At 49.1% G+C, this 27,237-nt stretch overlaps 1 protein-coding gene across 1 annotated transcript in view; it reads right to left on the bottom strand.

Annotated features, from left to right (window-relative positions):
* Positions 1 to 27,237, bottom strand: part of Ulk4 (unc-51 like kinase 4) — a 303,260-nt gene that overhangs the window by 199,074 nt on the left and 76,949 nt on the right. Inside the window, exons 22-25 of the mRNA XM_041677287.1 lie at positions 24,491 to 24,618; positions 8,794 to 8,927; positions 5,728 to 5,849; positions 5,561 to 5,617 (exon numbers count right to left, since the gene is read on the bottom strand). Of these exons, the coding sequence (XP_041533221.1) occupies positions 5,561 to 5,617; positions 5,728 to 5,849; positions 8,794 to 8,927; positions 24,491 to 24,618 (441 nt within the window). The remainder of the gene's footprint in view (positions 1 to 5,560; positions 5,618 to 5,727; positions 5,850 to 8,793; positions 8,928 to 24,490; positions 24,619 to 27,237) is intronic.

Raw genomic sequence — 27,237 nt, 5'->3', positions numbered from 1 at the left:
TGAAGAGTAAAGACAGAAAACAGCCCTGTCAGGGTTGCAGAGATGGTGCAGTGGGTAAAGGGCTTGCCGCCAGACCAACGGCAAGCCTGCCCACCTCAGTATTTATAGACCTCCTCTGCAGTCAGAACAGAGTCAGAAAAACTCCTCACAAGAACATCCGTAGGTTACAAGAGCTTTTGGTGGTTTGTTTTAAAGCATGGCAGGTACCATTCCCACAACGCAAATCAAGCACTATCAACAAATCAGCATTCACACATCAGAAAGCTGGGCACAGGCGGGGTGGGGCATGTCTGCCAATCTCTGCACTTTTACAGTCCAGCAAGGTCAGGACTGGAAAACCCAGCATGCACAGACAAATTCCTGCCCTGGGCTCATCAACCAAAGACCTTGGGAAAGAACACAGGAAATAGTGCACAGTAGGTCAACAGCCATCAAAACAGCACACAGTAGATCAGCATCCATCAAAACAGCACACAGTAGGTCAACAGCCATCAAAACAGCGCACAGTAGGTCCACATCAAAGCAGCACACAGTAGGTCAACAACCATTAAAACAGCACACGGTAGGTCAGCACCCATTGAAACAGCGTGCAGTAGGTTGACAGCCATCAAAGCAGCGCACAGTAAGTCGACAGCCATCAGGGATCCCACCCACTGTTTCTGTTCCAGCCCAGTTCAGTCCTGGCAGCCTCCCCAGCTCCGGGTGCAGGCCTTGAAGAGGCAGCTGGTGTGGGCAGGCGCCTGCCTGGCGAGGTGGAAGGCAGCGATTCACAGTTGGCTGGTCCTCTGGCGGAGACTGTAAAAGCCCAAGGTGGCTTAGAAGCGCCCTGCTACTGCAGCCAAACAGCAGTCTCCTTAAGACCCACATCTTGCTTATTTGTGGGGAAATGTTCATATAGAGCTAATTTCTACACTCACAACCCATATGTAACCATCTAGAATGTTCTACCGTAAAAGGGCACCTACAGACCAAATAAACCACTCCATCAGTGTCCAGCTTAGCCACTGGGATTGTTGGGTTTCCTAAAGAGCAGGACTGGGGGTGAAGGGAAGCAGCGCACGCCAGCTTGGATGTCACATTCCCTGAGCCGCACAGACGGAGTTCCGTCACCCTCCACCTTCTCCATGCTCTAGAGCAGCAGCTCTGGACCTTCCTAACGCTGCAACCTTTAACACAGTTCCTCATGCTGTGGTGACCCCAGCCACAAGCTTGTTACTACTTCCTAACTGTAATCTTGCTACTGTTGTGAACCATAATGTAACATGTACGGTCACTCCACCCCCAGGTTGAGAACACTGGAAAGCCTCCTCAGGCAGCATGACCACATGCACCTGAGGCAGAATTAGATAAAGCTTAGAGGGGCTGATGGCCACCCCTCCTGGGAGGGACGTCAAAGTCGTCACAGCTGCTCTGATGAGGATGGCGATGTCCCTCCCACAGCACAGGCAAACCATGGCCTGGTGCCATTACGAGACGTACCGGGCCATGCCCTCCAGGTCCCCTCTTTAAGGACCCTTGCAATGAGTGAGGACACAGCCCCTCTGGGCCTCTCTCCGTGCCCACTTTACCCAAAGGCAAGAAGTTCTGGTCTATGCAGTTCCTGGATTCAGCTGAATTGAGTCCCTCAGATGCAGGCAGTTTGTAAAAGCTAATAAGCCCGCCATGATGGAGACTACTCGGGCATACTTGGAAAATACTGAAAAGATCTCCAGAAGGAAGTAAAAGGAAGAAAAGCTTTCCCTTCGCTGTGCTAGATTAGAAGGACAGCTCAGAGGAGCAAGTGCGCTGAGCAAGCATGCGGACCTGAGTTCAATGCTCAGCACCCGCACCAAGGCTGTGCCGAGCAAGCATGAGGACCTGAGTTCAATGCTCAGCACCCGCACCAAGGCTGTGCTGAGCAAGCATGAGGACCTGAGTTCAATGCTCAGCACCCGCACCAAGGCTGTGCTGAGCAAGCATGAGGACCTGAGTTCAATGCTCAGCACCCGCACCAAGGCTGTGCTGAGCAAGCATGAGGACCTGAGTTCAATGCTCAGCACCCACACCAAGGCTGTGCTGAGCAAGCATGAGGACCTGAGTTCAATGCTCAGCACCCGCACCAAGGCTGTGCCGAGCAAGCATGAGGACCTGAGTTCAATGCTCAGCACCCACACCAAGGCTGTGCCGAGCAAGCATGCGGACCTGAGTTCAATGCTCAGCACCCGCACCAAGGCTGTGCTGAGCAAGCATGAGGACCTGAGTTCAATGCTCAGCACCCACACCAAGGCTGTGCCGAGCAAGCATGCGGACCTGAGTTCAATGCTCAGCACCCGCACCAAGGCTGTGCCGAGCAAGCATGCGGACCTGAGTTCAATGCTCAGCACCCGCACCAAGGCTGTGCCGAGCAAGCATGAGGACCTGAGTTCAATGCTCAGCACCCGCACCAAGGCTGTGCCGAGCAAGCATGAGGACCTGAGTTCAATGCTCAGCACCCGTACCAAGGCTGTGCCGAGCAAGCATGCGGACCTGAGTTCAATGCTCAGCACCCACACCAAGGCTGTGCCGAGCAAGCATGAGGACCTGAGTTCAATGCTCAGCACCCGCACCAAGGCTGTGCCGAGCAAGCATGCGGACCTGAGTTCAATGCTCAGCACCCGCACCAAGGCTGTGCCGAGCAAGCATGAGGACCTGAGTTCAATGCTCAGCACCCGCACCAAGGCTGTGCCGAGCAAGCATGAGGACCTGAGTTCAATGCTCAGCACCCGCACCAAGGCTGTGCCGAGCAAGCATGCGGACCTGAGTTCAATGCTCAGCACCCACACCAAGGCTGTGCCGAGCAAGCATGAGGACCTGAGTTCAATGCTCAGCACCCGCACCAAGGCTGTGCCGAGCAAGCATGCGGACCTGAGTTCAATGCTCAGCACCCGCACCAAGGCTGTGCCGAGCAAGCATGAGGACCTGAGTTCAATGCTCAGCACCCACACCAAGGCTGTGCCGAGCAAGCATGAGGACCTGAGTTCAATGCTCAGCACCCGCACCAAGGCTGTGCCGAGCAAGCATGAGGACCTGAGTTCAATGCTCAGCACCCACACCAAGGCTGTGCCGAGCAAGCATGAGGACCTGAGTTCAATGCTCAGCACCCACACCAAGGCTGTGCCGAGCAAGCATGAGGACCTGAGTTCAATGCTCAGCACCCGCACCAAGGCTGTGCCGAGCAAGCATGCGGACCTGAGTTCAATGCTCAGCACCCGCACCAAGGCTGTGCCGAGCAAGCATGCGGACCTGAGTTCAATGCTCAGCACCCGCACCAAGGCTGTGCCGAGCAAGCATGCGGACCTGAGTTCAATGCTCAGCACCCGCACCAAGGCTGTGCCGAGCAAGCATGCGGACCTGAGTTCAATGCTCAGCACCCGCACCAAGGCTGTGCCGAGCAAGCATGAGGACCTGAGTTCAATGGTCAGCACCCGCACTAAGGCTGTGCCGAGCAAGCATGAGGACCTGAGTTCAATGCTCAGCACCCGCACCAAGGCTGTGCCGAGCAAGCATGCGGACCTGAGTTCAATGGTCAGCACCCGCACTAAGGCTGTGCCGAGCAAGCATGCGGACCTGAGTTCAATGCTCAGCACCCGCACCAAGGCAGGACAGGCGGTAGCAGGGTGCAGCACCACACAGGCCAATCCCACAGCAATGGCGCCCAGTTTGCCTCCTGTCGCTGTGACAAACTCCACAATGAGAGACAAGTGTTGAAGGAAAGGGTTTGTTCTACCTTGCAAGGGACAGTCCTTCATGGGGGGAGCTCAGCAGGAGCTGGAGGAAGACCGTGGAGGTACAGCGCTTACTGGCTTGCTCCGTCTGGCTTGCTCCAGCTCGCTCCGCCTGGCTTGCTCCGTCTGGCTTGCTCCAGCTCGCTCCTTCCAGCTGGCTGCCTAAGCTCACTTACCCAACAGGTCCACTTGCCCAGGGATGGCACCGCCCACAGCACAAGCAATTAAGGAAATGCCTCAGACGTGCTCGCATGCCAGCCCGTTCTCAGCAGCTGAGAGCCCCTCTCCCCACGTGAAGCTGGATCGTGCCAGGCTGACACCTGGAGCTGATTCTGTAAGCTTGGAAGGCAGAGGCAAGAAACACTAGATGCTCACTGAAGTCAGCGGGTTCTGGGTTCCACAACAGACCCTGCTGCAGGGTGAAGTAAAAAGATGGAGAAAGACACCCACAGTCAGCCTCCAGCATCCACAGGGGCCAGGACAGGCAGGTGCGCTGGCAGGCAAGTGTGTACTTGACACACTGCTCTGTGCATGGCCATGTGTGACATTCTTCTGCATGAGCACTGCACACTTCAGGGAACCTTCGGGAACCACGATGAAAGCAAACGTTTCCAGAGCTCTCGCATGCCAGCCCACTTCCCGTTTCAGGGCTGGAGGATGTGAGGTGGGCTGGTTCTCTCAGCTGGCGTCAGCATACAAGGGCCGGAAGAAAGTTCTTGATTATTTCTGGAAGATCAGCTCACAGAACCGACATCTGATGGCAGCTCTCATGTCACACCAAAGCTCAGGACAAATGCAGACAAACTGCACAGATGACAGAAGCAGGCCGTGGGGTCATGGGGTGGACAGTGACCTACTGCTTTCCAGGGCCACATCGACGCCATTGACACTGAGTGCAAGACGATGCAAACAGGTAGAGAGAGAAGTCCCCAAGTACCCAGGAGCAGCCAGGATGCAGACTCAGAAGATGGCCTCACCAGGGAGAGCCCAAACACCCACTACCTCGTTCCTTCGTGTGTGTGTGTGTGTGCTCGTGTGTGCGTGCACATGTGTGCCCCCCCACACACGTATGCCCGCACACACACACACACATGTATGCCCACACGCATACACACACGTGCACTTGGATAACTTTAGGAGTCAGGCCTCTCCTTCCAGGGTATGGCTGAGCCTCCAGCGCAGGTCATGAAGCTCGGCTACAAGCACCTTTAACCACTGAGCCATCGCGCCAGCCTCAGAATACAACATTTGCCATTTTGTTTGTTTAAACTCCCTCCTGAGAACCAAAGACAGAGAAATGTAAAAGCTTTTTTCATAATAAACCAGGCAGGTTGTTTCCCACAAACACCTGTATGGAGGCAACCCTAGCGAAGACCAATAAAGAGCAGACTGTTCCTGAGGAGAGAGGAGGCCCTTCCCCAGGAGGGCCTCCAGCCTTGTCTCTGAGCCCATGTGGCGCTCCCTTCCTGAAAGGGGCACAAACATTTAATTCCTGAACGTCCAGAGAGAGCCGAAGTTAGTACCACAGCGTTCTCAGCCCCTACCATCACCCATGTCCTTTCAAATCCTCAACTTGATGTCTATCGCGTGCTTTTCTTTACCCTATTAGGGGCTGTCTCTGAACAAAATACATTCTCAGGAGAGAATGTATTTTCCCCAAATGTCAAATTTTATTACAGTCAACAGATAAAAATATAAAAAGGTCACTTCCCTACAAACAAATGCCATTTAGACTTTTAATTCCTGCCTTCTCGCAGCCCACCCACAGCCAGCAGTCAAAGCAGCACCGCTAGCCTGATAGGAGTCCCACTACTCACAAGAATCGTCCCATAGCTGAAGAGAAATTCTTCTGTCACGACCTGAGGCCGGAACACCTGTGGGGCGAAAGGTCCCTGGATGAGATCCTGACAGCCACAAGCAAAGATGGACAGTCAGAAGAGTCATCTCAGGAGAGATGGCGCCCTCCGGGGGATGGGTAGGGTACCTGAGACATGACCAGATGGAGCACCACGGGCATCATGGGAAGACACATCTTCAGCTGCTTCCCCTGGACCGTTGATGGGTGCTTTCGGCCAGACACATTGACCAGAGCATTGATAATGTCGCCTGTGGAACACATCAGGGAAAGCAAGAAGGTGAGAAGGCACAGAGGGGCAGAGGCAAATGATCCTCCTGCCTCCACCACCCAGGGGTTTTAGGGTGTGTGGCACCGTATCTGATTCTATGAGGGGCTGGGAATCACACCCAGGGCTTTTCGTGCATCCTAGGCAAGAAATCTACCAGCTGGGCCACATCCCCAACAAGTCACACACTGTTAATATAACACACTTGTAGCCTCTGGGGACAGAGTGTAACAATCTGCATAGCCACTATCAATTGACCTCTAACCTAGAAATTAAAGAGAGTTTATAGTTATGATACAGTAATGTTCTTAGGAATTTATCTGTATTGTTCAAATTGACCATTACCGCATATTGCTTTAGAAAACTAATTTAAAAGTATAAGTAAACAGATTATAAAATACAACTTGAAAAAGAAAGCAGAAAGAAAAACAAATAGGATGGGAAAAAGAGGAAGCAGTATTTTTTTTTTTTTCAAGACTGGGTTTCTCAGTAGCCTTAGCTGTCCTGGAATTTTCTCTATAGACCAGGTTGGCCTTGAAAGCAAAGAAATCTGCCTGCCCTTGACTTCCAAGGGCTGGGATTAAGAGCGTGCACCACAACTGCCAAGGATGGAGAAAAGAGGTCAATGTCCAAAACTTTTAATTTTATTTTATTTTAGTGTATGCGTGTGTGAGCGTGTGTGTGTTAAGGTTTCTATTGCTGTAAAGAGACACCACGACCACAGCAATTCTTGTCTTATAAAGAAAAACATTTAATTGGGCTGGCTTACATTTTCAGAGGTCCAGTCCATTATCAGCATGGTGCAGCACGGTGGTGTGCAGGCACACATGGTGCTGGAGCGGGTGCTAAGAGTCCTTACATCTTGACTCACAGGCAACAGGAAGTGGTCCGTGACACTGGGCAGGATCTTGAACATATAGGAGACCTCAAAGGTGCCTTCTCCACAGGACACACTTTCTCCAACAAGGCCACTCCCTTTGGGGGCCATTTTCTTTCAAACCACCAGTGTGTGTGTGTGTGTGTGTGTGTGTGTATGTATGCACACATGAGTGAAGATACCCAGAAGAGGGCATCAGATCCCCTGAAACTAGAGTACAAACATGTGTGAGCCACCATGTGGGTGCTGGGAATTGAACCTGGGTCCTCTGGAAAAGCAGTCAGTGCTGTTAACTGCTAAGCCACCGTGCCGGGATCCATTTCCAGCATCACTGGTGGAGAAGGTGTCCTAACTGATCAGGAAGAAAGAGTTACTGGCAGTAGGATGACATCACCATTGCTTTCACATCCATACCTCCGCATCTTCACTAAGATGGCTTGAATCAAATTTAATGAGCTAAACACTTCTGGGCTAGAGCTACAACTTCTGGGAACGCATGGGAAAGGAGCCAGAGCGGCACTGAGCCCTGCTCATGTGACTTTTATTTCCAAAAACAACAAGAAGGCATTTCCTTAGTGCAATTAGCATTCTCTGCAGGCCATCCCTAAACGTTCTCATATTAAAGAGATTTCTCCAAACGACTAATACCATCAAGATCTGTGACTCCAAACTCTAAACCTATATACGTTTCTGGCTGTGGCGCTGTACATCTGAATCTTAGCCTTGGAGGATGAAGGAAGGAAGATCAGGAGTTCAAAACCAGCCTCTGCTACATAGTGTATTCAATTCCAACCCAAACTTTATCTCAACAAAATGAGACAAAATACAAACAATAATAAAAAAGCACGGACAGGTGTGGTGGTACACACCTTTAATCCCAGCACCCAAGAGGAGGCGGCAGGCTATGTCTCAAACAACCATAACCATGACAAAACCAACCAATGAAACAAAATGAAATATACATTTTAAAAGTTCTTTTAATAAATGAATATATTTATGGCTCTAATTTCACAGGAAATTATTTAAGATATGGGCAGGTTTCTCAGCTTTTCAGGATGAACCACAACCTGATTTCCATTTTTTTTCTTAAACTGTCATTTGGTGGTTTGAATAAAATGGCCCCATAAACTCATAGGCAGAAACACTATCAGGAGGTATGACCTCTGTTGGGTGAAGGGTGTCACTGGGGGCCAGCTTTGAGATCTCAGATGCTCCAGCCAGGCGCACTGTGGCGCTCTCTTCCTGCTGTCTGCTACCTCTCCAGCACCATGTTGGTCTGCACCCCGATATATTCCCTGTCATAGTAAATATGGAGCTAATTAAATGCTTTCTGTATAGGGGTTGCTGTGTTCATGGCATTGCCTCATAATCATAGAAATCATGACAGTCATCTACCTCATAGAAACCATGACTAAGGCAGCCATCAACCTCATAGAAACCCTAAGACAGCCATCTACCTCAGGTAACACCCAAATGTAACATCTCAATTCTGTGACCAATACAAAATAACTATAGACCAGACAAGGCCAATGAAGTCTTAAAGCCACACACATTGCAGAGAAATGTCTCCCCACTGCCCCACAGCAACATAGACATCAACACTCAGAGACTGTGATGGCATGCACAGGACTTGTACAAGTCCCAGCCAGACAAAAGTCCAGCACAGGGGACGATAAAACTGGACAGTTGCTGGGAGCCAGAAGGTCAGTTCACGATTTGTTTTGTTTTATTTTATTGATTTACCATAGTAGTCAGATCACACTGCAGAGCAGACCCAACTCCAAGACTAGCTGGGCAATGCAAACTGTGGAAGAAACCAAAGGGGAGGAAAGGAAGACACAAAGAAGAAGATGAAGATCTCGTCACTATTGGGTGGGAAGGGGGGGAGCTAAGGGGGCGAATATGTTTACAAACCATATAAAATCCCAAGAAATGAATTTTTAAGGTAAGTTTTGATATAGAAGAGAAGCAAGAATGAAGAAAGGCATGCCAGAAGCCACGCGCAGAAAAATAAACAGCTATGGGCCCGGAGCAGGTGGCTGTCCTTTACCTAGGATCCGTGGCGGCTCCTGTACCATGTGCTGGATGAGGAGATCCAGGCACCTGGCCAGGTACTCACTCCCACCCTGCAGCTCCTTGCCTGGGGAGGTCTTTCTGCTGTCTCTCTCGATGTACATCACCAGCCTGCAAAGAGCACCGGGCAAAGATTATTGTTCATGATAAGATAGATACATGTCTGTCTTAAATGCCACCGAGGCGGGTGTTTCCAGAGGTGCAGCCCTAGCCGTGCTGACCGTCACCGCACTGCACAGCCAGGCACAGTCAGCTGCGCTTTACAAGCCCAGACATTGATGCAGAAGCCAGGCTCCACTAAAGGTCTCTGCCCTGGTTGTAAACAACACCCCGATTTTGTTTGTCTTTGCCCAACAGAAAGATACATTCTCCACTGATAGACGGCAACCAACCAAGACATTTGCACACAAGGGGCTCTCGATGTCCCAGGATCAATGGAGAACCTTGGGTACCAGCCCTTTTGTTGGTCATTAATATTAAACTTGGTTGGAAGTCCTGGCCATTCAAATGAACTCTAGTTCTTTTGGGGAACTATAGACACAGAAAGAAACGTGGACAGCAACAGTTACATTAGCACACCGTTCTGTCCATTAGGTTAAGATGTCTGCTGTGCATGCGTGTGCATGCATGCGTGTGTGTGTGCATGCGTGCGCGCACGTGAGAGAGATGCGCTATGAGCTGTCCTGATCACTCATGAAGTCAGCATCTTCTCATGTGTGAACTGAACATCTAGGAATGACATGTGTGTGAAGAGACACATGTGAAGGGTTCATTAAGTCTTGGTTTTCTCCTGGATTCTCTTGTCCATTAGGTTAGAAACTCGGTGGGGGATTATTTGTGTAATAAGTGCCTTCCCCTGGTCTATGGCTTGATTTGGATTCTTTTGTTTGTTTTTAAATTTCTGACTCTAACGGAAGTCCCTAACTTTACATTAATATCAGTGTTTCCTTTATGATGGAGCCTGTGCAGACTGTCAGAACCGTGAACTGAGCCCACGGTTGCCAAGTCTGTTTTGCTGTCACGTTTTTCACAGGCAAATGTACCACACACCTACCTGGTGTAACTGAAGGAAAGGTTTGTCATCCACTGACATTTACATATGGCAATGCCAACTGTAGTTGCCTGAGGATCAGAAAAGTAAAACGGCCACCCTGGTCAGCCTTATAGACCAGGCAGTGGTGACACACACCTTTAATCCCAGTAGCCACACCAGTTGCCATAGAAACCAGTCGATAGTGGTGTATGCCTTTAATCCCAGCCCTAGAGAGGATTATAAAACAGGAAGAAGACAGTCCTTAGACACAGTGATTCCTGGAGGCAGGATAGCCATTTCAGACTGAGGTCAAGGTAAGAGCCAGAGGCTGGTTGCTTTGTTTTTCTGACCCTCGGGTAAGTTTTATTTATTAGAATGCAAGTGAAATTCCACTACTTCAACCTCTTCCCAAGTCCCCACCCCAGACTTCTCAGGGTTCATATTTTCTATCCGACTCCAAATACCAATCTCAGAGGACCCAGTCTCCATGCACGGAGTGTGGTCTCTGCACATGCATTGTAGAGTGCACAATGTACTGAGTGTGGTCTCTGCACATACACTGTAGAGTGCATGATGTACTAAGTGTGGTCTCTGCACACACACTGTAGAGTGCACTGTGCAGCCTGCAGTCGGACTTCTCCAGACGATGCTGACATTCGCCTCTGGAATGAATGTACTGGGCCACTTTTACCCAGACTGGAATAAAGACTGGAAGAATTGCCAGGGTGAATTTTTCTCCCTGCCCTGGGAAATCCCCCAAATCTATAGCTCTCCCGGATGTAAGCAGAATGCAAAGGGGGTTCTTAAGTTTCAGGAGTCAGAGAATTAAAACTGTCCCCCAAGTCCACAGCATATACAAAAGTACATTCCTACTTGTCTTTAAAGATTCAAATTTTCTCTAAAATCTAAATTACTTAGCATAGAATGTAATGGTGTGTTATTTAATTGCCAAAATCTAAAACATCTTTCCTTAAGTTGAGGTTTAGCTGCCCTTTGGAACCCTGCTGCAGAGTGAGCCCATAAGAAGACAGCCATCTGCTTGCTCAGAACCAGTGTGGCCCAGCACCAGCGAGCCCTGGGTGAGGCCAACAACCGCTGTCACCAGGTGCTCAGAGGCTACCGACAAGGGGACACCCACCCCGCACTCTACAAACTCACTTTGGATAAGAAGGATAAAATGTGGAGACCTTTGCTTGAGGAGACCATGAACATTTTAGACTGTTCTCCAACATGGCAAATTGTATTTCTTAGCATTCTACAGAGACCAAGTTAAAAAGACTGACACTCACTAAAAATCCAAATAAACTGCCAAAGGACAAGACCCATTTTTCCCTCCAACTCCCTCCACGGGGCAGCCTCTTCCCATAGCGTTCCCATCCCCTATCCTTCCGGACTTCAGTTACCTTATCCCCGCCCCCCAGCACCCCTCCTCACCCTTCCCTCTGTGTTCTCTGTCCTGACACACACCCCTGTCCCAGGGCTGAGCTCGCCAAGTCCTGGTCTCTGGTGCTCGTGGAGCTGAGCACAAGGCTGGTGTCAGTGACGCTGAAGCCCGTGTGGGGGCTCACACCCATAACCAAATACTTGGGAGGACAAATAGAAGGGGCAGGTGTTCAAGGCCATCCTCCACTCATAGTGAGTTTGGGGCTAACCTGGACTATCTGAGACCCTGTCTCAAACAGGAAAAAAGTCTAATAAAATGCATACTGATAGTGTCTCCTACATGCTTGCTCGGTATTTTTTTATTTTGGATAATTTTCATTGAGAGTTTGATTGGATGTAGAATGACCTGAGAGACAGACCTCTATGCCTGTCTGTGAGGATGCAGAGAGGGTACAAAAAGGGAGAAGGCAAAAGACAGGGTTCTGAGTGGAATGAAAAAGGAAAAGAGGAGGAGTCAGATGTGCATGGCAGATGTGCATGGCAGGTGTGCATGGCAGATGTGCGCCGGCAGATGTGCACCAGCAGATGTGCACCGACCCTCCCTGCTCTCTGCTTCCTGAGCAGCTAAGGTGTGACGTGGCCCAGGTCCACACTCCTGCCATCCGTGTCCCCCCCATGATGGACTGTAGTACTTGTTTCTCCCCATTCAGGAATAATTTGCTTTAATATTTATATTAAATGAATATTAGTTTATTATTAATAATTAATATTAAAGGATGTACCTTCCCTCTCTCCCCCGCCCCTCCCAGGATCCTTGGCAAACTCCTTCCTCAATTCAACACCTTCATTTCCCATTGATGTGGGAGTGATTTCTTATTAATAAAGAAACTGCCTAGACCCATTTGATAGGCCAACCCTTAGGTAGGCGGAGTAAACAGAACGGAATGCTGGGAGAAAGAAGCTGAGTGAGGGAGTCGCCATGATTCTCCCACTCCAGACAGACGCAGGTTAAGATCATTCCTGGTAAGCCAGCTCTTGGGCTACACAGATTAATAGAAATGGGTTAGATCAATATGTAAAAGCTAGCCAATAAGAAACTGAAACTAATGGGTCAGGCAGTGTTTAAAAGAATACAGTTTCCGTGTAATTATTTTGGGTAAAGCTAGCCGCGTGGCGGGACACAGCCCACCGATCCGTACTTCAACAGAGTGGCACCCAACGTGCTAATAAACTCCACGTAAAACCTGAGAGGGCTTAAAAAGGAGAGAGAGAGAATTTAAGACAGCTTTTTGCTGTTTATGGGTTACGTGCCTCAAAGAAATTGTCCTGACTCACCAGCAGGAAAAAACTGGCTGTTTTAAAATGCTGGCTTTCTGGGCTGTGCCGCCATTGCGATCTCTGTCTGGCTCCTGTGGGAGACAGAGCTTTTAAATGGAACATTTGGAGTAAAGCTCTACGGCTTGCTTGATGGCAATGTGGACTGCTGTGTGCCTGGAACTGTGTGTGGCTCAGAGGCACCAAAAGGCTCTGAGGCAGGAGCGGCTTGGCTTAGCTCTGCCATGCTGAACTGTGCTGGTCTCAGGCAGGAACTACCATAATTACCATAAAAACAGCGCAGTTAAGGTTTTCAACTGGGCAGGACACCAGCAGTACCGTATTACCTGTACATGGCGCAACTTAAGTTTTTAAGAACTGCTTAACATTTTAAGAAATGCTCCTGGATAATAAAAAAAATGTTACAGATTCACAATAAAACAGATTCAGACATAAAAGACCACACTGTTGGATGATTGTACGTAGGCTTGAGAGAGAAAAGAAAAAAAATATAAAAAATAAAGTTAATGGTTTAAAAAAAAAAGATAAAGTCTTTAAAGAGACAGACTACAGATAGTTAAGAGATTAAAAGAAATAAAAAAAATAAGCCACGTAAAAATAAAAAATTCACAGAGAATCTGGATTATGTACATTGTGCTTTCTTTGAAATTTTTGACTGTAAAGGAGCTAACTACAGAGAGACATTTCATTACATGGGCTGCTAAGCTAAACCAGAATGGATATAAGGGTATTACGATTTCAAAATTTGGGTTTAAGAATATGATGCTTTGGAGAGGGTCTTCTTTTGTTTTCACAGAGGACCAGACCCTGTGGATTTCTTCTATTACAATTTGGTATGATAGACCACGCCCTCCTGAAAGGTTGTTGTGAACATCTTCAGAAAATTGCTTCGCTCAACTGCCAACTGAGATGAAACTAGCACACAGGTTATACCATGAAAGACCTAATTAACGACGCCCCCATTCAGCAGAAAGCAGTTTGGAGAGAAAAAACTGCGCCCATGTTCCCAAAATATTGTTTGTAAATGTTCTTTTACATTTAAAGGGGGAAATGATATAGGTTTGAGTAATTTGCATTGGTGTGGATTTTACAGTCAATTTTGTTATATGTATATGTATTTCTGATATTGATTAAGGTATTGTGATTGTGTAGTTCATTAAAAAATGTATAATTAAGAAATATAGGTTAATGGTTAATCATCAATAATAGTCAAGCTTGTAGTCATGTTAGTTAGATTTTCTAGATATATAGAGATACATTTCAGTTAGATAGACATTCTTCATATCTTTCAAAGACTGCAGAATATGGCATTTAATGTTTTAATAACTTAGGACTTTTCATGACAATGAGACATATCTGCTCCTGGTGGCACCAATCTACTTCGAGAGGAAGATGGGCATCGAAGAGGATCCTTATGGAGTTGGATAGCCATTTGGGCAAGAAACTGCTCTTGCCTGGACTGTTGCATAAAATGGACACAGAGAACCCGCAGAGAGAGGACTGCTGAACTTGCCTAAAGGTGAGACGGTCTTTTGGGGTTCATGACTCATGAAAGAGTCTGCGAGACATTCTGCAGGACACAGCAGATAGTGACTGAACCGTCTTTGAAATTTCCTGCTTCATGGAAATGTCTGCTGGATACTTTGGGCCTGAAGGCTGAAGATGGATGCCCCAACGGTACAAAAGAATTTTGGGTGACTGTCTAGGCAGCGAGATGTCTCTGTCATTTTTAGAGTTTTCTTATTTCTTGTTTACTTAGGTAGTATTATATCCTTCTGGAGTCTTTGATGGAGTTGAAGAATGAATAGATAGTTATAGTTTTCCTTAGTTATGATAAAAGATAAAATAGATATAAATATTGTAACTGTAATTCTTGCTTGATAACTGTTTTGCTATATGTAATTTTACTATGTTAAAGTTAAAGCCTTTCTTTTTTGTTTAAACAGAAAAAGGGGAAATGATGTGGGAGTGATTTCTTATTAATAAAGAAACTGCCTAGACCCATTTGATAGGCCAACCCTTAGGTAGGCGGAGTAAACAGAACGGAATGCTGGGAGAAAGAAGCTGAGTGAGGGAGTCGCCATGATTCTCCCACTCCAGACAGACGCAGGTTAAGATCATTCCTGGTAAGCCAGCTCTTGGGCTACACAGATTAATAGAAATGGGTTAGATCAATATGTAAAAGCTAGCCAATAAGAAACTGAAACTAATGGGTCAGGCAGTGTTTAAAAGAATACAGTTTCCGTGTAATTATTTTGGGTAAAGCTAGCCGCGTGGCGGGACACAGCCCACCGATCCGTACTTCAACATCCCATCAAAGTTTTGAGTCAGCTATGGCATCCAGGTGATGAATGGGCTTTTGGCCTAAATCCAAATGACAGCAACCCCAGCATATCTACGAGCCTACTCTGGTTGCTCCTTTTCTTCCTAAATCTGTAACTGGAAGAGTCATACTTAGCAACTGTCAGAACCCATATGCTGACTTACATGAAATGTAAGAATTAGCAAGGAAAAATGGGAGCCCAGAAGGTTCTCTGGGGCCTCCTGCTGCAGCACGGCTCCTGAGCACCTGCAGTAAAGGGGCCCAGGAATGTGACAGCACAGTGGGCTGCAGCAGGGATCTTTGGGCTTTTAGAGCAAAGCCATGCTCTCACTGGCAAATCAGGAGCTTCTCGCAGACACGGAACATCAGTGCTGGCACCAATGCATCATGCAATCCAAACTGCCTGATGTTATCTAGCAGGCTGGGCACACAGCAGTAAACCGTCATCAACAGGGCAGAGATGAGCCTGGGTAAGTCCAGAACACCCGCCCTGTGTGGAGGAGAGTCAGAACTTCCACTCTGTGCAAGGCTGATCCTAACCCTGAGTGGGAAACACCCGCCCTACATGGAGGAGGGTCAGACCCTGAGTGGGGATCACAGCAGTCGACCAGCAGAGAAGAGCAGGCTCTGTGGGTGGAATGAGATGTGACCCTTGGAGGACACCGTCCAGAGAGTGGAACTTCGAACCACAGCTGGCTGCATCCTGCCTTTCGGTTTAGCATGGCTAAAGTATAGGTCTGTGTTGCCCGGGAGCACTAGGCAAGAGTTCAGTAGACAGAAACTCAGGGCTTAAGACTGGTGACAGAAAGCTCCAGGGAAGAGAACCAGAGAGACGGCTCAGTGGGCAAAGCACATGCTGTGGAAGCAGGAAGACTATACTCGTATTCCACAGACAGGCCGAGTGGGCACAGTGACCTGCCTCAGAAGGCCAACACGGGAGCCCCAGAGCGAGTTTATCCCAAAGACTAGCCAGACCAAATGAGCTCTGGGTTTCATTGAGACAGCCTAGCTCAAAGAACAAGGTGGAAGAGAGACTGAGATAATTCCCAACATCAGCCTTGGGCCTATACACACACACACACACACACACATTGCAGAGCACTCAAACATATACACACGTGCACACACACATGCACATGCATACACACATAACACACACATACACTCATTGCATTGCACACACACAGACACATGCACATACATACAAGTACACACCCATGCACACCTACCTACATCTACCTGTACTCAAATGCAACGTGCATACATGGGTGATGGTGTAAATGAGACATGTCCCTGCAGGCTGGTGTGTTTGGCTTCTCTGTCTTCACTGAGGGGCGCTGTTCAGGGAAATTCCGGATTGCTTAGGACATGAAGGCTGGCTGGAGGAGGGTTTACCACTAGGGCGGCTTTGAGAGTGCATAGCTTTACCCCGCTCTCCCTTCCTTCCGTTTGTTTCTGCACATGTGGAAGATGCAGCCTCTCGGCTTCCTGCTCCAGCCATCTGCCGCCACGCCTCCCCAATGTTACAGACTTCCCTTCTGGAACCGAAAGCCAAAACACACTCTCCACACTTTGTTCTATCACGGCAACGGAAATTACTGACATAATGGGAAAAAATGAGATAGCATGTCATTGTTTCCACAGGATGAGCACGCTCACTGACAGAAGAGGATGCTGTCAGCAATCACGCAGATAAAATGACACACTCTGCAAATGTCACCAGAGTCCTTTAGATGCCTCTGAGCTTCCACCGGGAAAGATGGCGGCTACTCAGGACCAGCAAAAGGAGAGCGAGTGAAGGATTCACAGGGATTTGGTCTGTAGAGCTGAGGCTCACGAGAGAAGCACCTGATGTGAGATGTCTCTGCATGCTGTGAACATGTTTTACTACCACTGGTTAATAAAGAAGCTGATTTGGTCAATGGCCAAGCGGAATAGAGCCAGGTGGGAAATCCAAACAGAGATACAGGGAGAAAAAGGGCAGAGTCAGGGAGATGCCAGCAGCCACCAGAGAAGCAAGATGTGAGGTAACAAGATATAAACCTTATGGTAAATATAAACTAATAGAAATGGGTTAATTTAAGTTGTAAGAACTAGTTAATAATAAGCCTAAGCTTGTTATCACCCAAACAGTTTGTAATTAATATTAAGCCTCAGAGTGGTTATTCGGGAACTGGTGGGCGGGAGAGGAACAAGCGCACACCTGTACTGGAAATACCCAGTCAGGTTCCAAAGACGCGTGCCAAACTGCCCATTCAAAGGTAGCCTCAGAGGAGCAGCATGTCCTCCGCCGGCCTCAACAGGGTAACAAATGCTCCTTATAGCCTCAGCAGGGTAACAAGAGTCCCCGCCCCGTAGCCTCAGCAGGGTAACAAGTGCCACCCCCCGTAGCCTCAGCAGGGTAACAAGTGCCCCCTGTAGCCTCAACAGGGGTAACAAAAGCCCCCCGTAGCCTCAGCAGGGTAACAAGTGCCCCCCCCGTAGCCTCAGCAGGGTAACAAGTGTCCTCCTTAGCCTCAGCAGGGTAGCATGTGCAGGGTAACAAGTGCCCCCCATAACCTCAGCAGGGTAACAAGTGCCCCCCGTAACCTCAGCAGGGTAACAGGTGCCCCCCTGTAACCTCAGCAGGGTAACAAGTGCCCCCCATAACCTCAACAGGTAACAAGTGCCCCCTCCATAACCTCAACAGGGTAACAAGTGCCCCCCATAGCCTCAGGAGGGTAACAAGTGTTCCCGTAGCCTCAGCAAGGTGACAAGCTTATCTGCATTTCAGATGTATAATGGCGACAGGGCTTTTACCACTTAGTGTTGTCTTTATCTGCATCCTCGATTATTGTCTTAAGTTTTTCATCATTATTGTGCATAGACACACAAGCCATGGCACACACGTGGAGGCAGGGACAACCTTCAGGAGTTATTCTCTCCATACATGTTTGCAAGCGTTCCAGATTCATATAGCAAGCACCGCACACCGAATCTCTCTGACCACTTCATCAATTACTAATGACGCAAATACCCATCCCTGTCATTAGAAATCGCTTCAAAGCAGAGAGATTTTTTTTTGTTTTTTGTTTGTTTTTGTTTTTGTTTTTTTGTTTTTCGAGACAGGGTTTCTCTGTGGTTTTGGAGCCTGTCCTGGAACTAGCTCTTGTAGACCAGGCTGGTCTCGAACTCACAGAGATCCGCCTGCCTCTGCCTCCCAAGTGCTGGGATTAAAGGCGTGCGCCACCACCGCCCGGCAGCAGAGAGATTATTATGTATGATACAAAATCTTAGACATTTTGTAAACATATAAGGTTTACCTATGATTTTATTTTACTTATTCTCTGTGCATAGGTGTTGTGCCTTCATGCATGAGAACTAATTGTGCACAGCACTTACAGAAGCCTGAAGAGAACATCACAGTCCCTAGAGCTGGAGTTACAGGTATTGTGAGCCACCATGTGGGTGCTGGGACCTGAACCCGGGTCCTCTGCAGAGTGCCCAGTGCTTTTGGGTGCTGGGAACCGATCCCGGGTCCTCTGCAGAATGTCCAGTGCTTGTGGGAGCTGGAACCCGAACCCGTGTCTTGTGCAGAAGCACCCAGTACTTGTGGGAGCTGGGACCCGAACCCGGGTCCTCTGCAGGAGCACCCAGAGCTTGTGGGAGCTGGGACCTGAACCTGAGTCCTCTGCAGGAGCACCCAGAGCTTGTGGGAGCTGGGACCCAAACCCGTGTCCTCTGCAGGAGCACCCAGTGTGTTACCAATGAGTTTTAGGGATAGTTTCCAGGTTATGCAGAACCAACTGAGCATTTGCTCCTGGCTTTTGTTTTTTTCTCCCCTGGATTTAAACATACTTTCTTCCAGCTGTTTATGGCTTCTTTGGGGCAGATAATTCTTTAATCCATCTGGAATTAACTTTTGTATAAGCAAAGAAAATAAATTTTCCCACAGTTAACCAATTATCCAGAGTAAATATTTCCTTAAGAAAACCTTTCTTTTAAGATCAAAGCAGGTGTTTTGTTTTTATTTCACTGATTTCCATATTAACAGAGATGTCAAGTGGGGAGGGGAGAAAACCCCTCTAGAAAGCCTGGTCCCTCGGAGGCTCTCACACCCAGCTCACAGCAGGCCTCACCATGAACTCATCGAACTATCCATCCTCTGAAGTACTAATCGCACCCAGAGACGCTAAGGCCCCATTTCCTGACTTGTCACACTCAGTCTGAGACAGAGCCCTTTGAAGAAACGGATGGACATTTGGGGGCTGTCATCTCCTCTCTATCTGGTGCTGACGGCTCAGCTCCACGGTGGATGGATGGGAGAGCTGACACCGCAGAAAAACGTGCTGAAATCTAGACCAGCAAGGGACAGCGGTGATGACAGGGAGCAGGGAAAATATCCACCGAGTACCGTGAAGGTTACGGCAGGCTGAGGGTGGGAAGCGTCTGTCAGTGGCAGCCGGGTGGCAGGATAACACACCGCGACTCAGCTGGTACTGCAGCGGCAGGGACCAGGAAAGGGGGACCCTGCCCCCACAAACTCACCACAGAGGCTTTACAGCAGTTGTGTGTCTGGGCAACCCTTACACACACAACAACACAGCCCTGGGCTGCAGGGCAATGGAGGCAGACCCAGCCCTCTCCTCCTCAACCCTCTCCGAGAACCATTTATGTTCCCAAGTCAAATTCCTAAGCCTAGGAAAAAAAAATCAGTTTTGCTGTCTTGAGGATCCCACAACCCTTCTAGTTTTTTTATCGTGTGTTTTATTTGTCCGTGTGGGGTACAGACACACACATGGTGCAGCACCTGTGTGGAGGTCAGAGGACAACTTGCAGGAATCTATTCTCCCGTTCCACCATGTGGGACTGAACTCAGGTCATCAGGCTTTGGTGGTCAGTGCCTTTGCCTGCTGAGTCCACTCAAAAACCCTCCTCTTAGTTCCTTATGTCTGCAGGACACCAGTTCCCAGCATTCTAATGTTGTTCCCCTACCCAGCTGGGATTCGTTTTTTAATTACAGGAGCGACACACCTCACCGTCTTAGAGACTTTTCTCATCTCAGCACCTGGTTGAAGGCAGAGTTCACGCGGCAGGAGCCATGGCCAGCCCTCCTCCCCTCACGGAGACAGGAAGCTGGACCAGAAGCGGGGAAAAGGACGGAACTTCAGGGGCCACCCTAGGGGTTGCACCTAGCACAGCCTTCAAACTAGCCCCACCACCTGGGACCCGGTATGTAGAGCCATGAACCACTGGGGTCCCTTCACACCCAGACCAGTGAGGGAGGTCTCAGGGATTCAGTTTGGTCTCATTCTTCAGTTCCTATGTTTTGAAGGTGCTGTGGGACAATGGTCTGTACCCTCTCACTTGTATTTTAAATAAACGCTGATTGGCCAGTAGCCAGGCAGGAAGGAGAGGTGGGGCAACAAGAAATCTGGGAAGAGGGAAGTTTCAAATCTGCAGTCATCACCCAGACAGAGAGGAAGCAAGATATGACTGCCTCACCAAAAAAGGTACCAAGCCATGTGGCTAACACAGACAAGAATTATGGGCTAATATAAGTTATAAGAGTTAATAAGAAGCCTGAGCTAGCAGGGCAATCAGTTTATGATTACTGTAGACCTCTGTGTGTTTATTTGGGACTAAATGGCTGCGGGATTGGGCAGGACAGAAACCTCAATCAACATGAAGGATGTTACGCAGATACATGAAAATAGATGTGTACAGTCACTGAGGGCTCTTCTTTTACCAAACAAGTTCACAATGAACACAGAGCCGGTCTTTCCCTTCCTCCTTTATGGACACCTAACGAGCAACCCCAGGTCAATGCCTGACTGCTCCCAGGATCCCATGCCATCAGTACTGGCAGTAACAACACCCACTGGACACCCTGGGGCATGGAACCTCAACCACTCACATTCATAGTGCCCGAATATCAAATGTAAAACCAAAGTGATGGCGCATTTCCTGTCAGAGACATTTCCCGGCTCGTTCTTGAAGGCTGCAGCACTAGGATTTCAACAAGCAATCATCAAGATGATTTGTAATTCCCTCTTCTGTTGGTATGGAGCAGCCTCGCTCCTGAGTTCTCTATCACAGCCGAGAACCACTGACATAGCAGTAATATCAAGTTTAAAAAATTGAAACAAGCCTAATTAGACTTCAAAGAGTAAACAGGAGGCGGGCTGCCTGAAAAACAGGGGTGGGGGAGACGGGGACATGAGAGGAACAGGGCAGCCATGCGTTGCCTTCATTTCCTTAGCTCCTCAGTTCCCCAAGCCTCCATCCCAGAACAGTCGCAATGAGTCTTCCTGCCCCCCAGGTAAAAAGATCGCTAGCAGATCACAGGGAAGCCACACAGGACCTGTCCCTCTTCTGCACAGCTTTAGTGGCAATAGGAGCTGGCCTTCCACTGCAGTACCTGCTCCAGGTCCCCATCTTCCCCTGCAAGGAGGAAGCTGACAACAGCGGCCCAATTCTCCAGGACAGAAGGGAGTCATGAGTCACGGGCTGACCCTCCATTTCCCTCCCAGCAAAGCTGGACCGCTCTCGAGGCTTCCCGGCAGCAGCAACACCAGTGCCTGACTGAGAGCCGCCTTCCTTTCCCAAGGCAACAGCCCAATTCCCACAGAAGAGAAGTGTCAGAGATCCAGCAACCAGCGCCCCCTTCTCTGGACCCCAGACCAAGAGAGACTTGAATCTCCCGGGAAGCAAAGCATGCAGAACATCTTAACTCCACCCAGAGAAGTGAAAAGCTGGAAATCCTAACACGATCCAGTTGGACGGGAGCAGACAGCGCAAGTTCCATGCTGGGAGGATCTAGCAAGCGACGGACGCCATTTTGAAAAGCTTCTATAATGGGGTGAGCACGCAAAGGTGGCTGCTGCCCACGCTTGACGACCTCATTCCATCCTCAGGACTCAGAAGGTAAAGGAGGGAACCAACACCCAGAAGGTGTCCTCCGACCTCCACATGTATGCTTGACCCTCAAAAAATAGAGTAAAAAATTAAAATTCCCAAAAAGCACTGAAATTCTCTTAAATCTAATGAAAGAATTTAAACTCTTAATTAAAAAAAAAGTTCATAAAAATGAACCAAGTGAAAATTCAGAAACGTCACTAGATGGGCTCAACAGTATAGAGAAGAGAAAGTCGTGCCGGGGACTGGAGGAGAGAGCGTTTGGAATTATAAAGCCTAAAACCCAGAGGGAACAAAAGCCAGAGGACCTGGTAACAACAGGACAATCAACACCTTCCACGCCTGTCATCAGAGTCTCCAGAGGGGAGCTGAGGGCAAGAGGGCTTGAAAAGGGATTTTTAAAAGTCGTGGCTGAAAATCAAATTCACCCCAAAGATATGAATCTACAGATTCAAGAAACACTCCACAAAGATTTTATATAAAACTTCTGAACTTTGATGGGCAGAAAGTATCTCTGAACGGTAGAGAGAAAGACCACACCATGTAGAAAGGAATGTCAGCCACCCACCAAGACTGACCTGAGACCAGGACAGCTGGCAGCCCAAGGGAGGAGGTGTGTCCAAAGAATCAATAACTCAGGTTAAGGAGGGCAATGGAAGAGGCCCCTCCCACAGCAAATGTAACCTGTCTTTGCCCTGTGTGTGTGCACACGTGTGTATATATGCCTGTGTCTATGTGTGTGTGCACACGTGTGTATATATGCCTGTGTCTATGTATGTGCCTGTGTCTATGTGTGTACATGTTCCCCATACCCATGGAAGCCGGAGATCAAACTTGGGTATTGTTCCTCTGAAACCGTCCCCCTCGGTTCTTGAGACAAGGAGCCTCTGGGGCTCCAGGGACATTCCGCAGTCCTGCATTCAGAGCGCCTGGTACCCCAATTCCCAGACTTCTGTCTTAGGTCTGTCTCTTCCCTTGTAGACAGTGAAGCACCTTAGCTGCTTTCTCCCTGCTGGGCGAGCGAGTCATTGACCAGCTTCTCAGCATCAAAGCACAGCTTGAGGTAACAAGTCCACCTGGCCACTGTCTTCCACTCCGCCTCAGCCCCCCACGTCACTGGTCTTTCTAACACTGTCCTGGTCAAGCAAGCACTACAGATAAGGCCAGCACCTGGAAGAAGCCTGCTCCAACTTCCTGAGTTAAAACTCATCTGTCCCAGGCCCCACCAGGATTCCTGGCACTTGGTGTGTGAGATTTCCAGTTCCTGCTCTGTGTCTTCTGGAGGCTGTGACCCGTTTCCCTGAGTCTTTGCTACTGTCTCACAGCCTTTCGAAACAGCATCCCTGCCAAAGCCATCTCTTTTTCAGTTTCGCTGATGTTCAGAAGCCTCTCCCAGAGTCACAGTGACAGAATTCTCTTGTCTCTTCCACTAGTTGCTTTGCTGCAAGCTGCATGGTCATTCTGTACTTTCTCCTTCAAGGCTTCCTACATGCATGGGGATGGCCTAAGCCTGCCGCTGTCCTCACTCAGGGCTCAGTGAATGACAGAGTGAAACAGACAAAGGTACGGGGAGAAGCCTTTCTCCTTAAGGACGAGGTGAGGGCCTCACAGTCTGGCCCACCAGCCACGCGGGTCCTGCCCGGGATCACACAGCGTCCACACAAGAGGAACCACACTTCACAGTCGCATGACCTCAGGGACTGGTGTCACACGGAGGCCATTTCTGCTGCCGTCTGCACTGTGCCCAGGCCACCCTGCTCACTGCATTGCTCCAGAGTGTGCAGTGGGTGCTTCTTCAGGCTGCAATACGTACACTACTAGACGCTTAGGAGTCCCAGCAGAGACTGCAGCCTCACGCTGCCCTGGAGGGGTCACAGAGCAGGATCCGCCACGTGAAACTGCCACCACCTTCCCAAGGACAACAGTCCCTCTCAGGAGGAAGTGGAGGGCACGAGCCCTAACTGACCATGCCTTGGGGTTTCCAGGAGGTCTGGAATCCCACCTCTCTGGGAGGCTGAGGCATGAAGATCGCAACTTCAAGGCTAGCCTGAGCTACACAGTGGGTTCTAGGGCAGACTGGACTATACAGGGAGCTCCAGGCTCCAAATGAAAAGATATCGACTAGATTTTCAGGACTCTCTGGACCCCAGTGGAGCAGGGCTGAGGAGGAATGTGGGTGAGAATGAGCCAAACACAACTAGAACTTTGGGGGCACCCAGGACAGCTCTTTCTCTGACAGGAGGGTGGAACAGAGAGGACATCCAGTGTAGTAGTTCACACCTGCAACCCCAGTACTGGGAAGGTGGAGGCAGGGAGTCCAAGAGTTCAAGGCTAGCCTGAACTACAAAACCAATCCCTTTCTTAAATAAATAAATAGATTAATCTCAAAGTGACAGACGGACACCTAGGCCAGGGTTGTTCTGGCAATCCCACCCCCTACAATGGCACCTTCAGCTTCTCAGCCTAGAGTCTTTCAGGGAAACCTTGGTACCCTGAAGGTACAAAGCCCTTGAGACCTTACTTGTTTGTGCTCAGCATCCTGTCTGGGCTTACAAGCTAAGGATACAGAGAGACAGATCAAACTCCCGGTAAGCTTTAGAAAAGGCTTTCAATAGCAGATACATAAAGGCCAGTAAGTCGTCTCCAGAACACTACAAGGCACTGATCAACAGCCCCAACAGACTCTCGGGCAGAGCGCCGTACCTTGCTTGGCAGCTCAGCAGCAGCATGTCCCGGTTGTAGATCAGGATGTAAAGCAGCACCAGGACGGCTTTGGCTCGGATGGCAGTGGACGGACTGTCCAGCAAACGGATGATGGTAGACACGAAGTCCTGGGGAGACATGATGGAGAGGTCAACCCAATGGTCATGGACTGCAGCGATCAAACAGGAGGCAGGCGATAAAACCTCATCAGCTGTGTTTGCGATCTCAGTTTGGTCCAAACCCACGAGTGATACTATCTCACTTAAGCCTGAACTTAGCCAGTGTGTGTTGACAGAAGCAATAGATTTTCACAAGGTCCCAGTTGTCAACTGTTGGCCTTAATTCCTGAGCAAATGGAATTCTATTTCCTATATACCTACATCCTGGGGGTCATGAGAAGTGTCAGAGGAGGAGACATGGGAGGGGCTACAGGGAGGAGAAGGGAGGTAAAAGTAATATATTTTAATTAAAAATATGTTCAAAATTTTAAAGAAAAGGGTAAATCTTCAAATGGTGAATGATTTGCTCAAATTCTGAGCTGAGTTAAAATCCAGCCCAGTTGAAAAACAAAGCCTCAAGGATATAACAGGAAGTGTGGCCGGAAGTAGCTGGACCAATTGGAGGACAAAGGAGCATGAAGACCTGAGTCCCAGCAGGGGTGCACACTGACATAGCTCCTACCCTGAGTGACAGAGCCACACCCGGTGATCGAACACAAACGTAAACACGGTCCTAATGGTCTTTACTGAAAGGCTCACAGCACCGAGCAATGCCAGTGACACTTGCCAGTCAGAATGAAACAGGCAGGGTCTGGACCCGTATGCAAATAGGAAAGGTGTGCGCGCACACACACATACACACACACACACACACACATGCACGTGCACAGTCAAGCTCCCTCCCAATAGCTCTGGGCTGGAACAATGGCAACAGGGACAACAAGTTTGTTTCCCGTGGGGAACATCCTGGGGTTGGACAGCAGACCCGAATTCAGTCTGCAGATTAAGTACTGATATTGAATCTATGCGTGCATCTTCCCTAGAAGTTCCTGGTTTATTTTTAAGGGATAATCAATCAGGAATTAGAATTAAAGAGGTGTACCTGGTCACATTTCAGAAAGTGAGAAAACTTACAGCACAGTTAGGAATAGACCCAGAAGCCAGGAAGTGGTAACGCCATTAGCTCAGGTGCAGACACAGGCAGCCTTCCACACCAAGCACCAGACATATGCTCACCCTATTCTGACAACCCTCACCACACTAGCCAGAACCTCACCACACTAGCCATAACCTCACCACACTAGCCATAGGCCTCACCACACTAGCCATAACCTCACCACACTAGCCACAATCCTCACCACACTAGCCATAACCTCACCACACTAGCCACAATCCTCACCACACTAGCCACAATCCTCACCACACTAGCCATAACCTCACCATACTAGCCATAACCTCACCACACTAGCCATAACCTCACCACACTAGCCACAACCCTCACCACACTAGCCACAATCCTCACCACACTAGCCACAATCCTCACCACATGAGCCACAACTCTCACCACACTAGCCATAACCTCACCACACTAGCCATAACCTCACCACACTAGCCATAACCTCACCACACTAGCCATAACCTCACCACACTAGCCATAACCTCACCACACTAGCCATAACCTCACCACACTAGCCATAACCCTCACCACACTAGCCACAATCCTCACCACACGAGCCACAACCCTCACCACACTAGCCATAACCTCACCACACTAGCCATAACCTCACCACACGAGCCACAACCCTCACCACACTAGCCATAACCTCACCACACTAGCCATAACCTCACCACACTAGCCATAACCTCACCACACGAGCCACAACCCTCACCACACTAGCCATAACCTCACCACACTAGCCATAACCTCACCACACTAGCCATAGCCCTCACCACACTAGCCACAATCCTCACCACACTAGCCATAACCTCACCACACTAGCCATAGCCCTCACCACAATAGCCACAATCCTCACCACACTAGCCATAGCCCTCACCACACTAGCCAGACTCACAACTTTCCTGACTTCTTCATGCCTTCCCCCAGATACAACTATAGGCTTTGGATCCCTCCTGAGTCCTGGCATGTTGTATATATGAGTCCCTGAACTCTCTGGATCACACCAGAGTCCTGCACTCTCTGGATCATTCACCAGAGTCCTGCACTCTCTGGATCATTCACCAGAGTCCTGCACTCTCTGGATCATACCAGAGTCCTGCACTCTCTGGATCACACCAGAGTCCTGCACTCTCTGGATCATTCACCAGAGTCCTGCACTCTCTGGATCATTCACCAGAGTCCTGCACTCTCTGGATCATACCAGAGTCCTGCACTCTCTGGATCATACCAGAGTCCTGCACTCTCTGGATCATACCAGAGTCCTGCACTCTCTGGATCATACCAGAGTCCTGTACTCTTTGGATCATTCCTGAGTCCTGCACTCTCTGGATCATTCCTGAGTCCTGCACTCTCTGGATCATTCACCAGAGTCCTGCACTCTCTGGATCATTCCTGAGTCCTGCACACTCTCTGGATCACACCTGAGTCCCTGAACTCTCTGGATCACACCTGAGTCCTGCACTCTCTGGATCATTCACCAGAGTCCTGCACTCTCTGGATCACACCTGAGTCCCCGAACTCTCTGGATCACACCTGAGTCCTGCACTCTCTGGATCACACCAGAGTCCTGC

Source organism: Microtus oregoni, unplaced genomic scaffold (genome assembly GCF_018167655.1).
Source record: "Microtus oregoni isolate MIOR12 unplaced genomic scaffold, Mior012 000028F_ref0000031, whole genome shotgun sequence".
Lineage (NCBI taxonomy): Eukaryota > Metazoa > Chordata > Mammalia > Rodentia > Cricetidae > Microtus > Microtus oregoni.
This window is presented reverse-complemented; position numbering and strand designations above follow the sequence as displayed.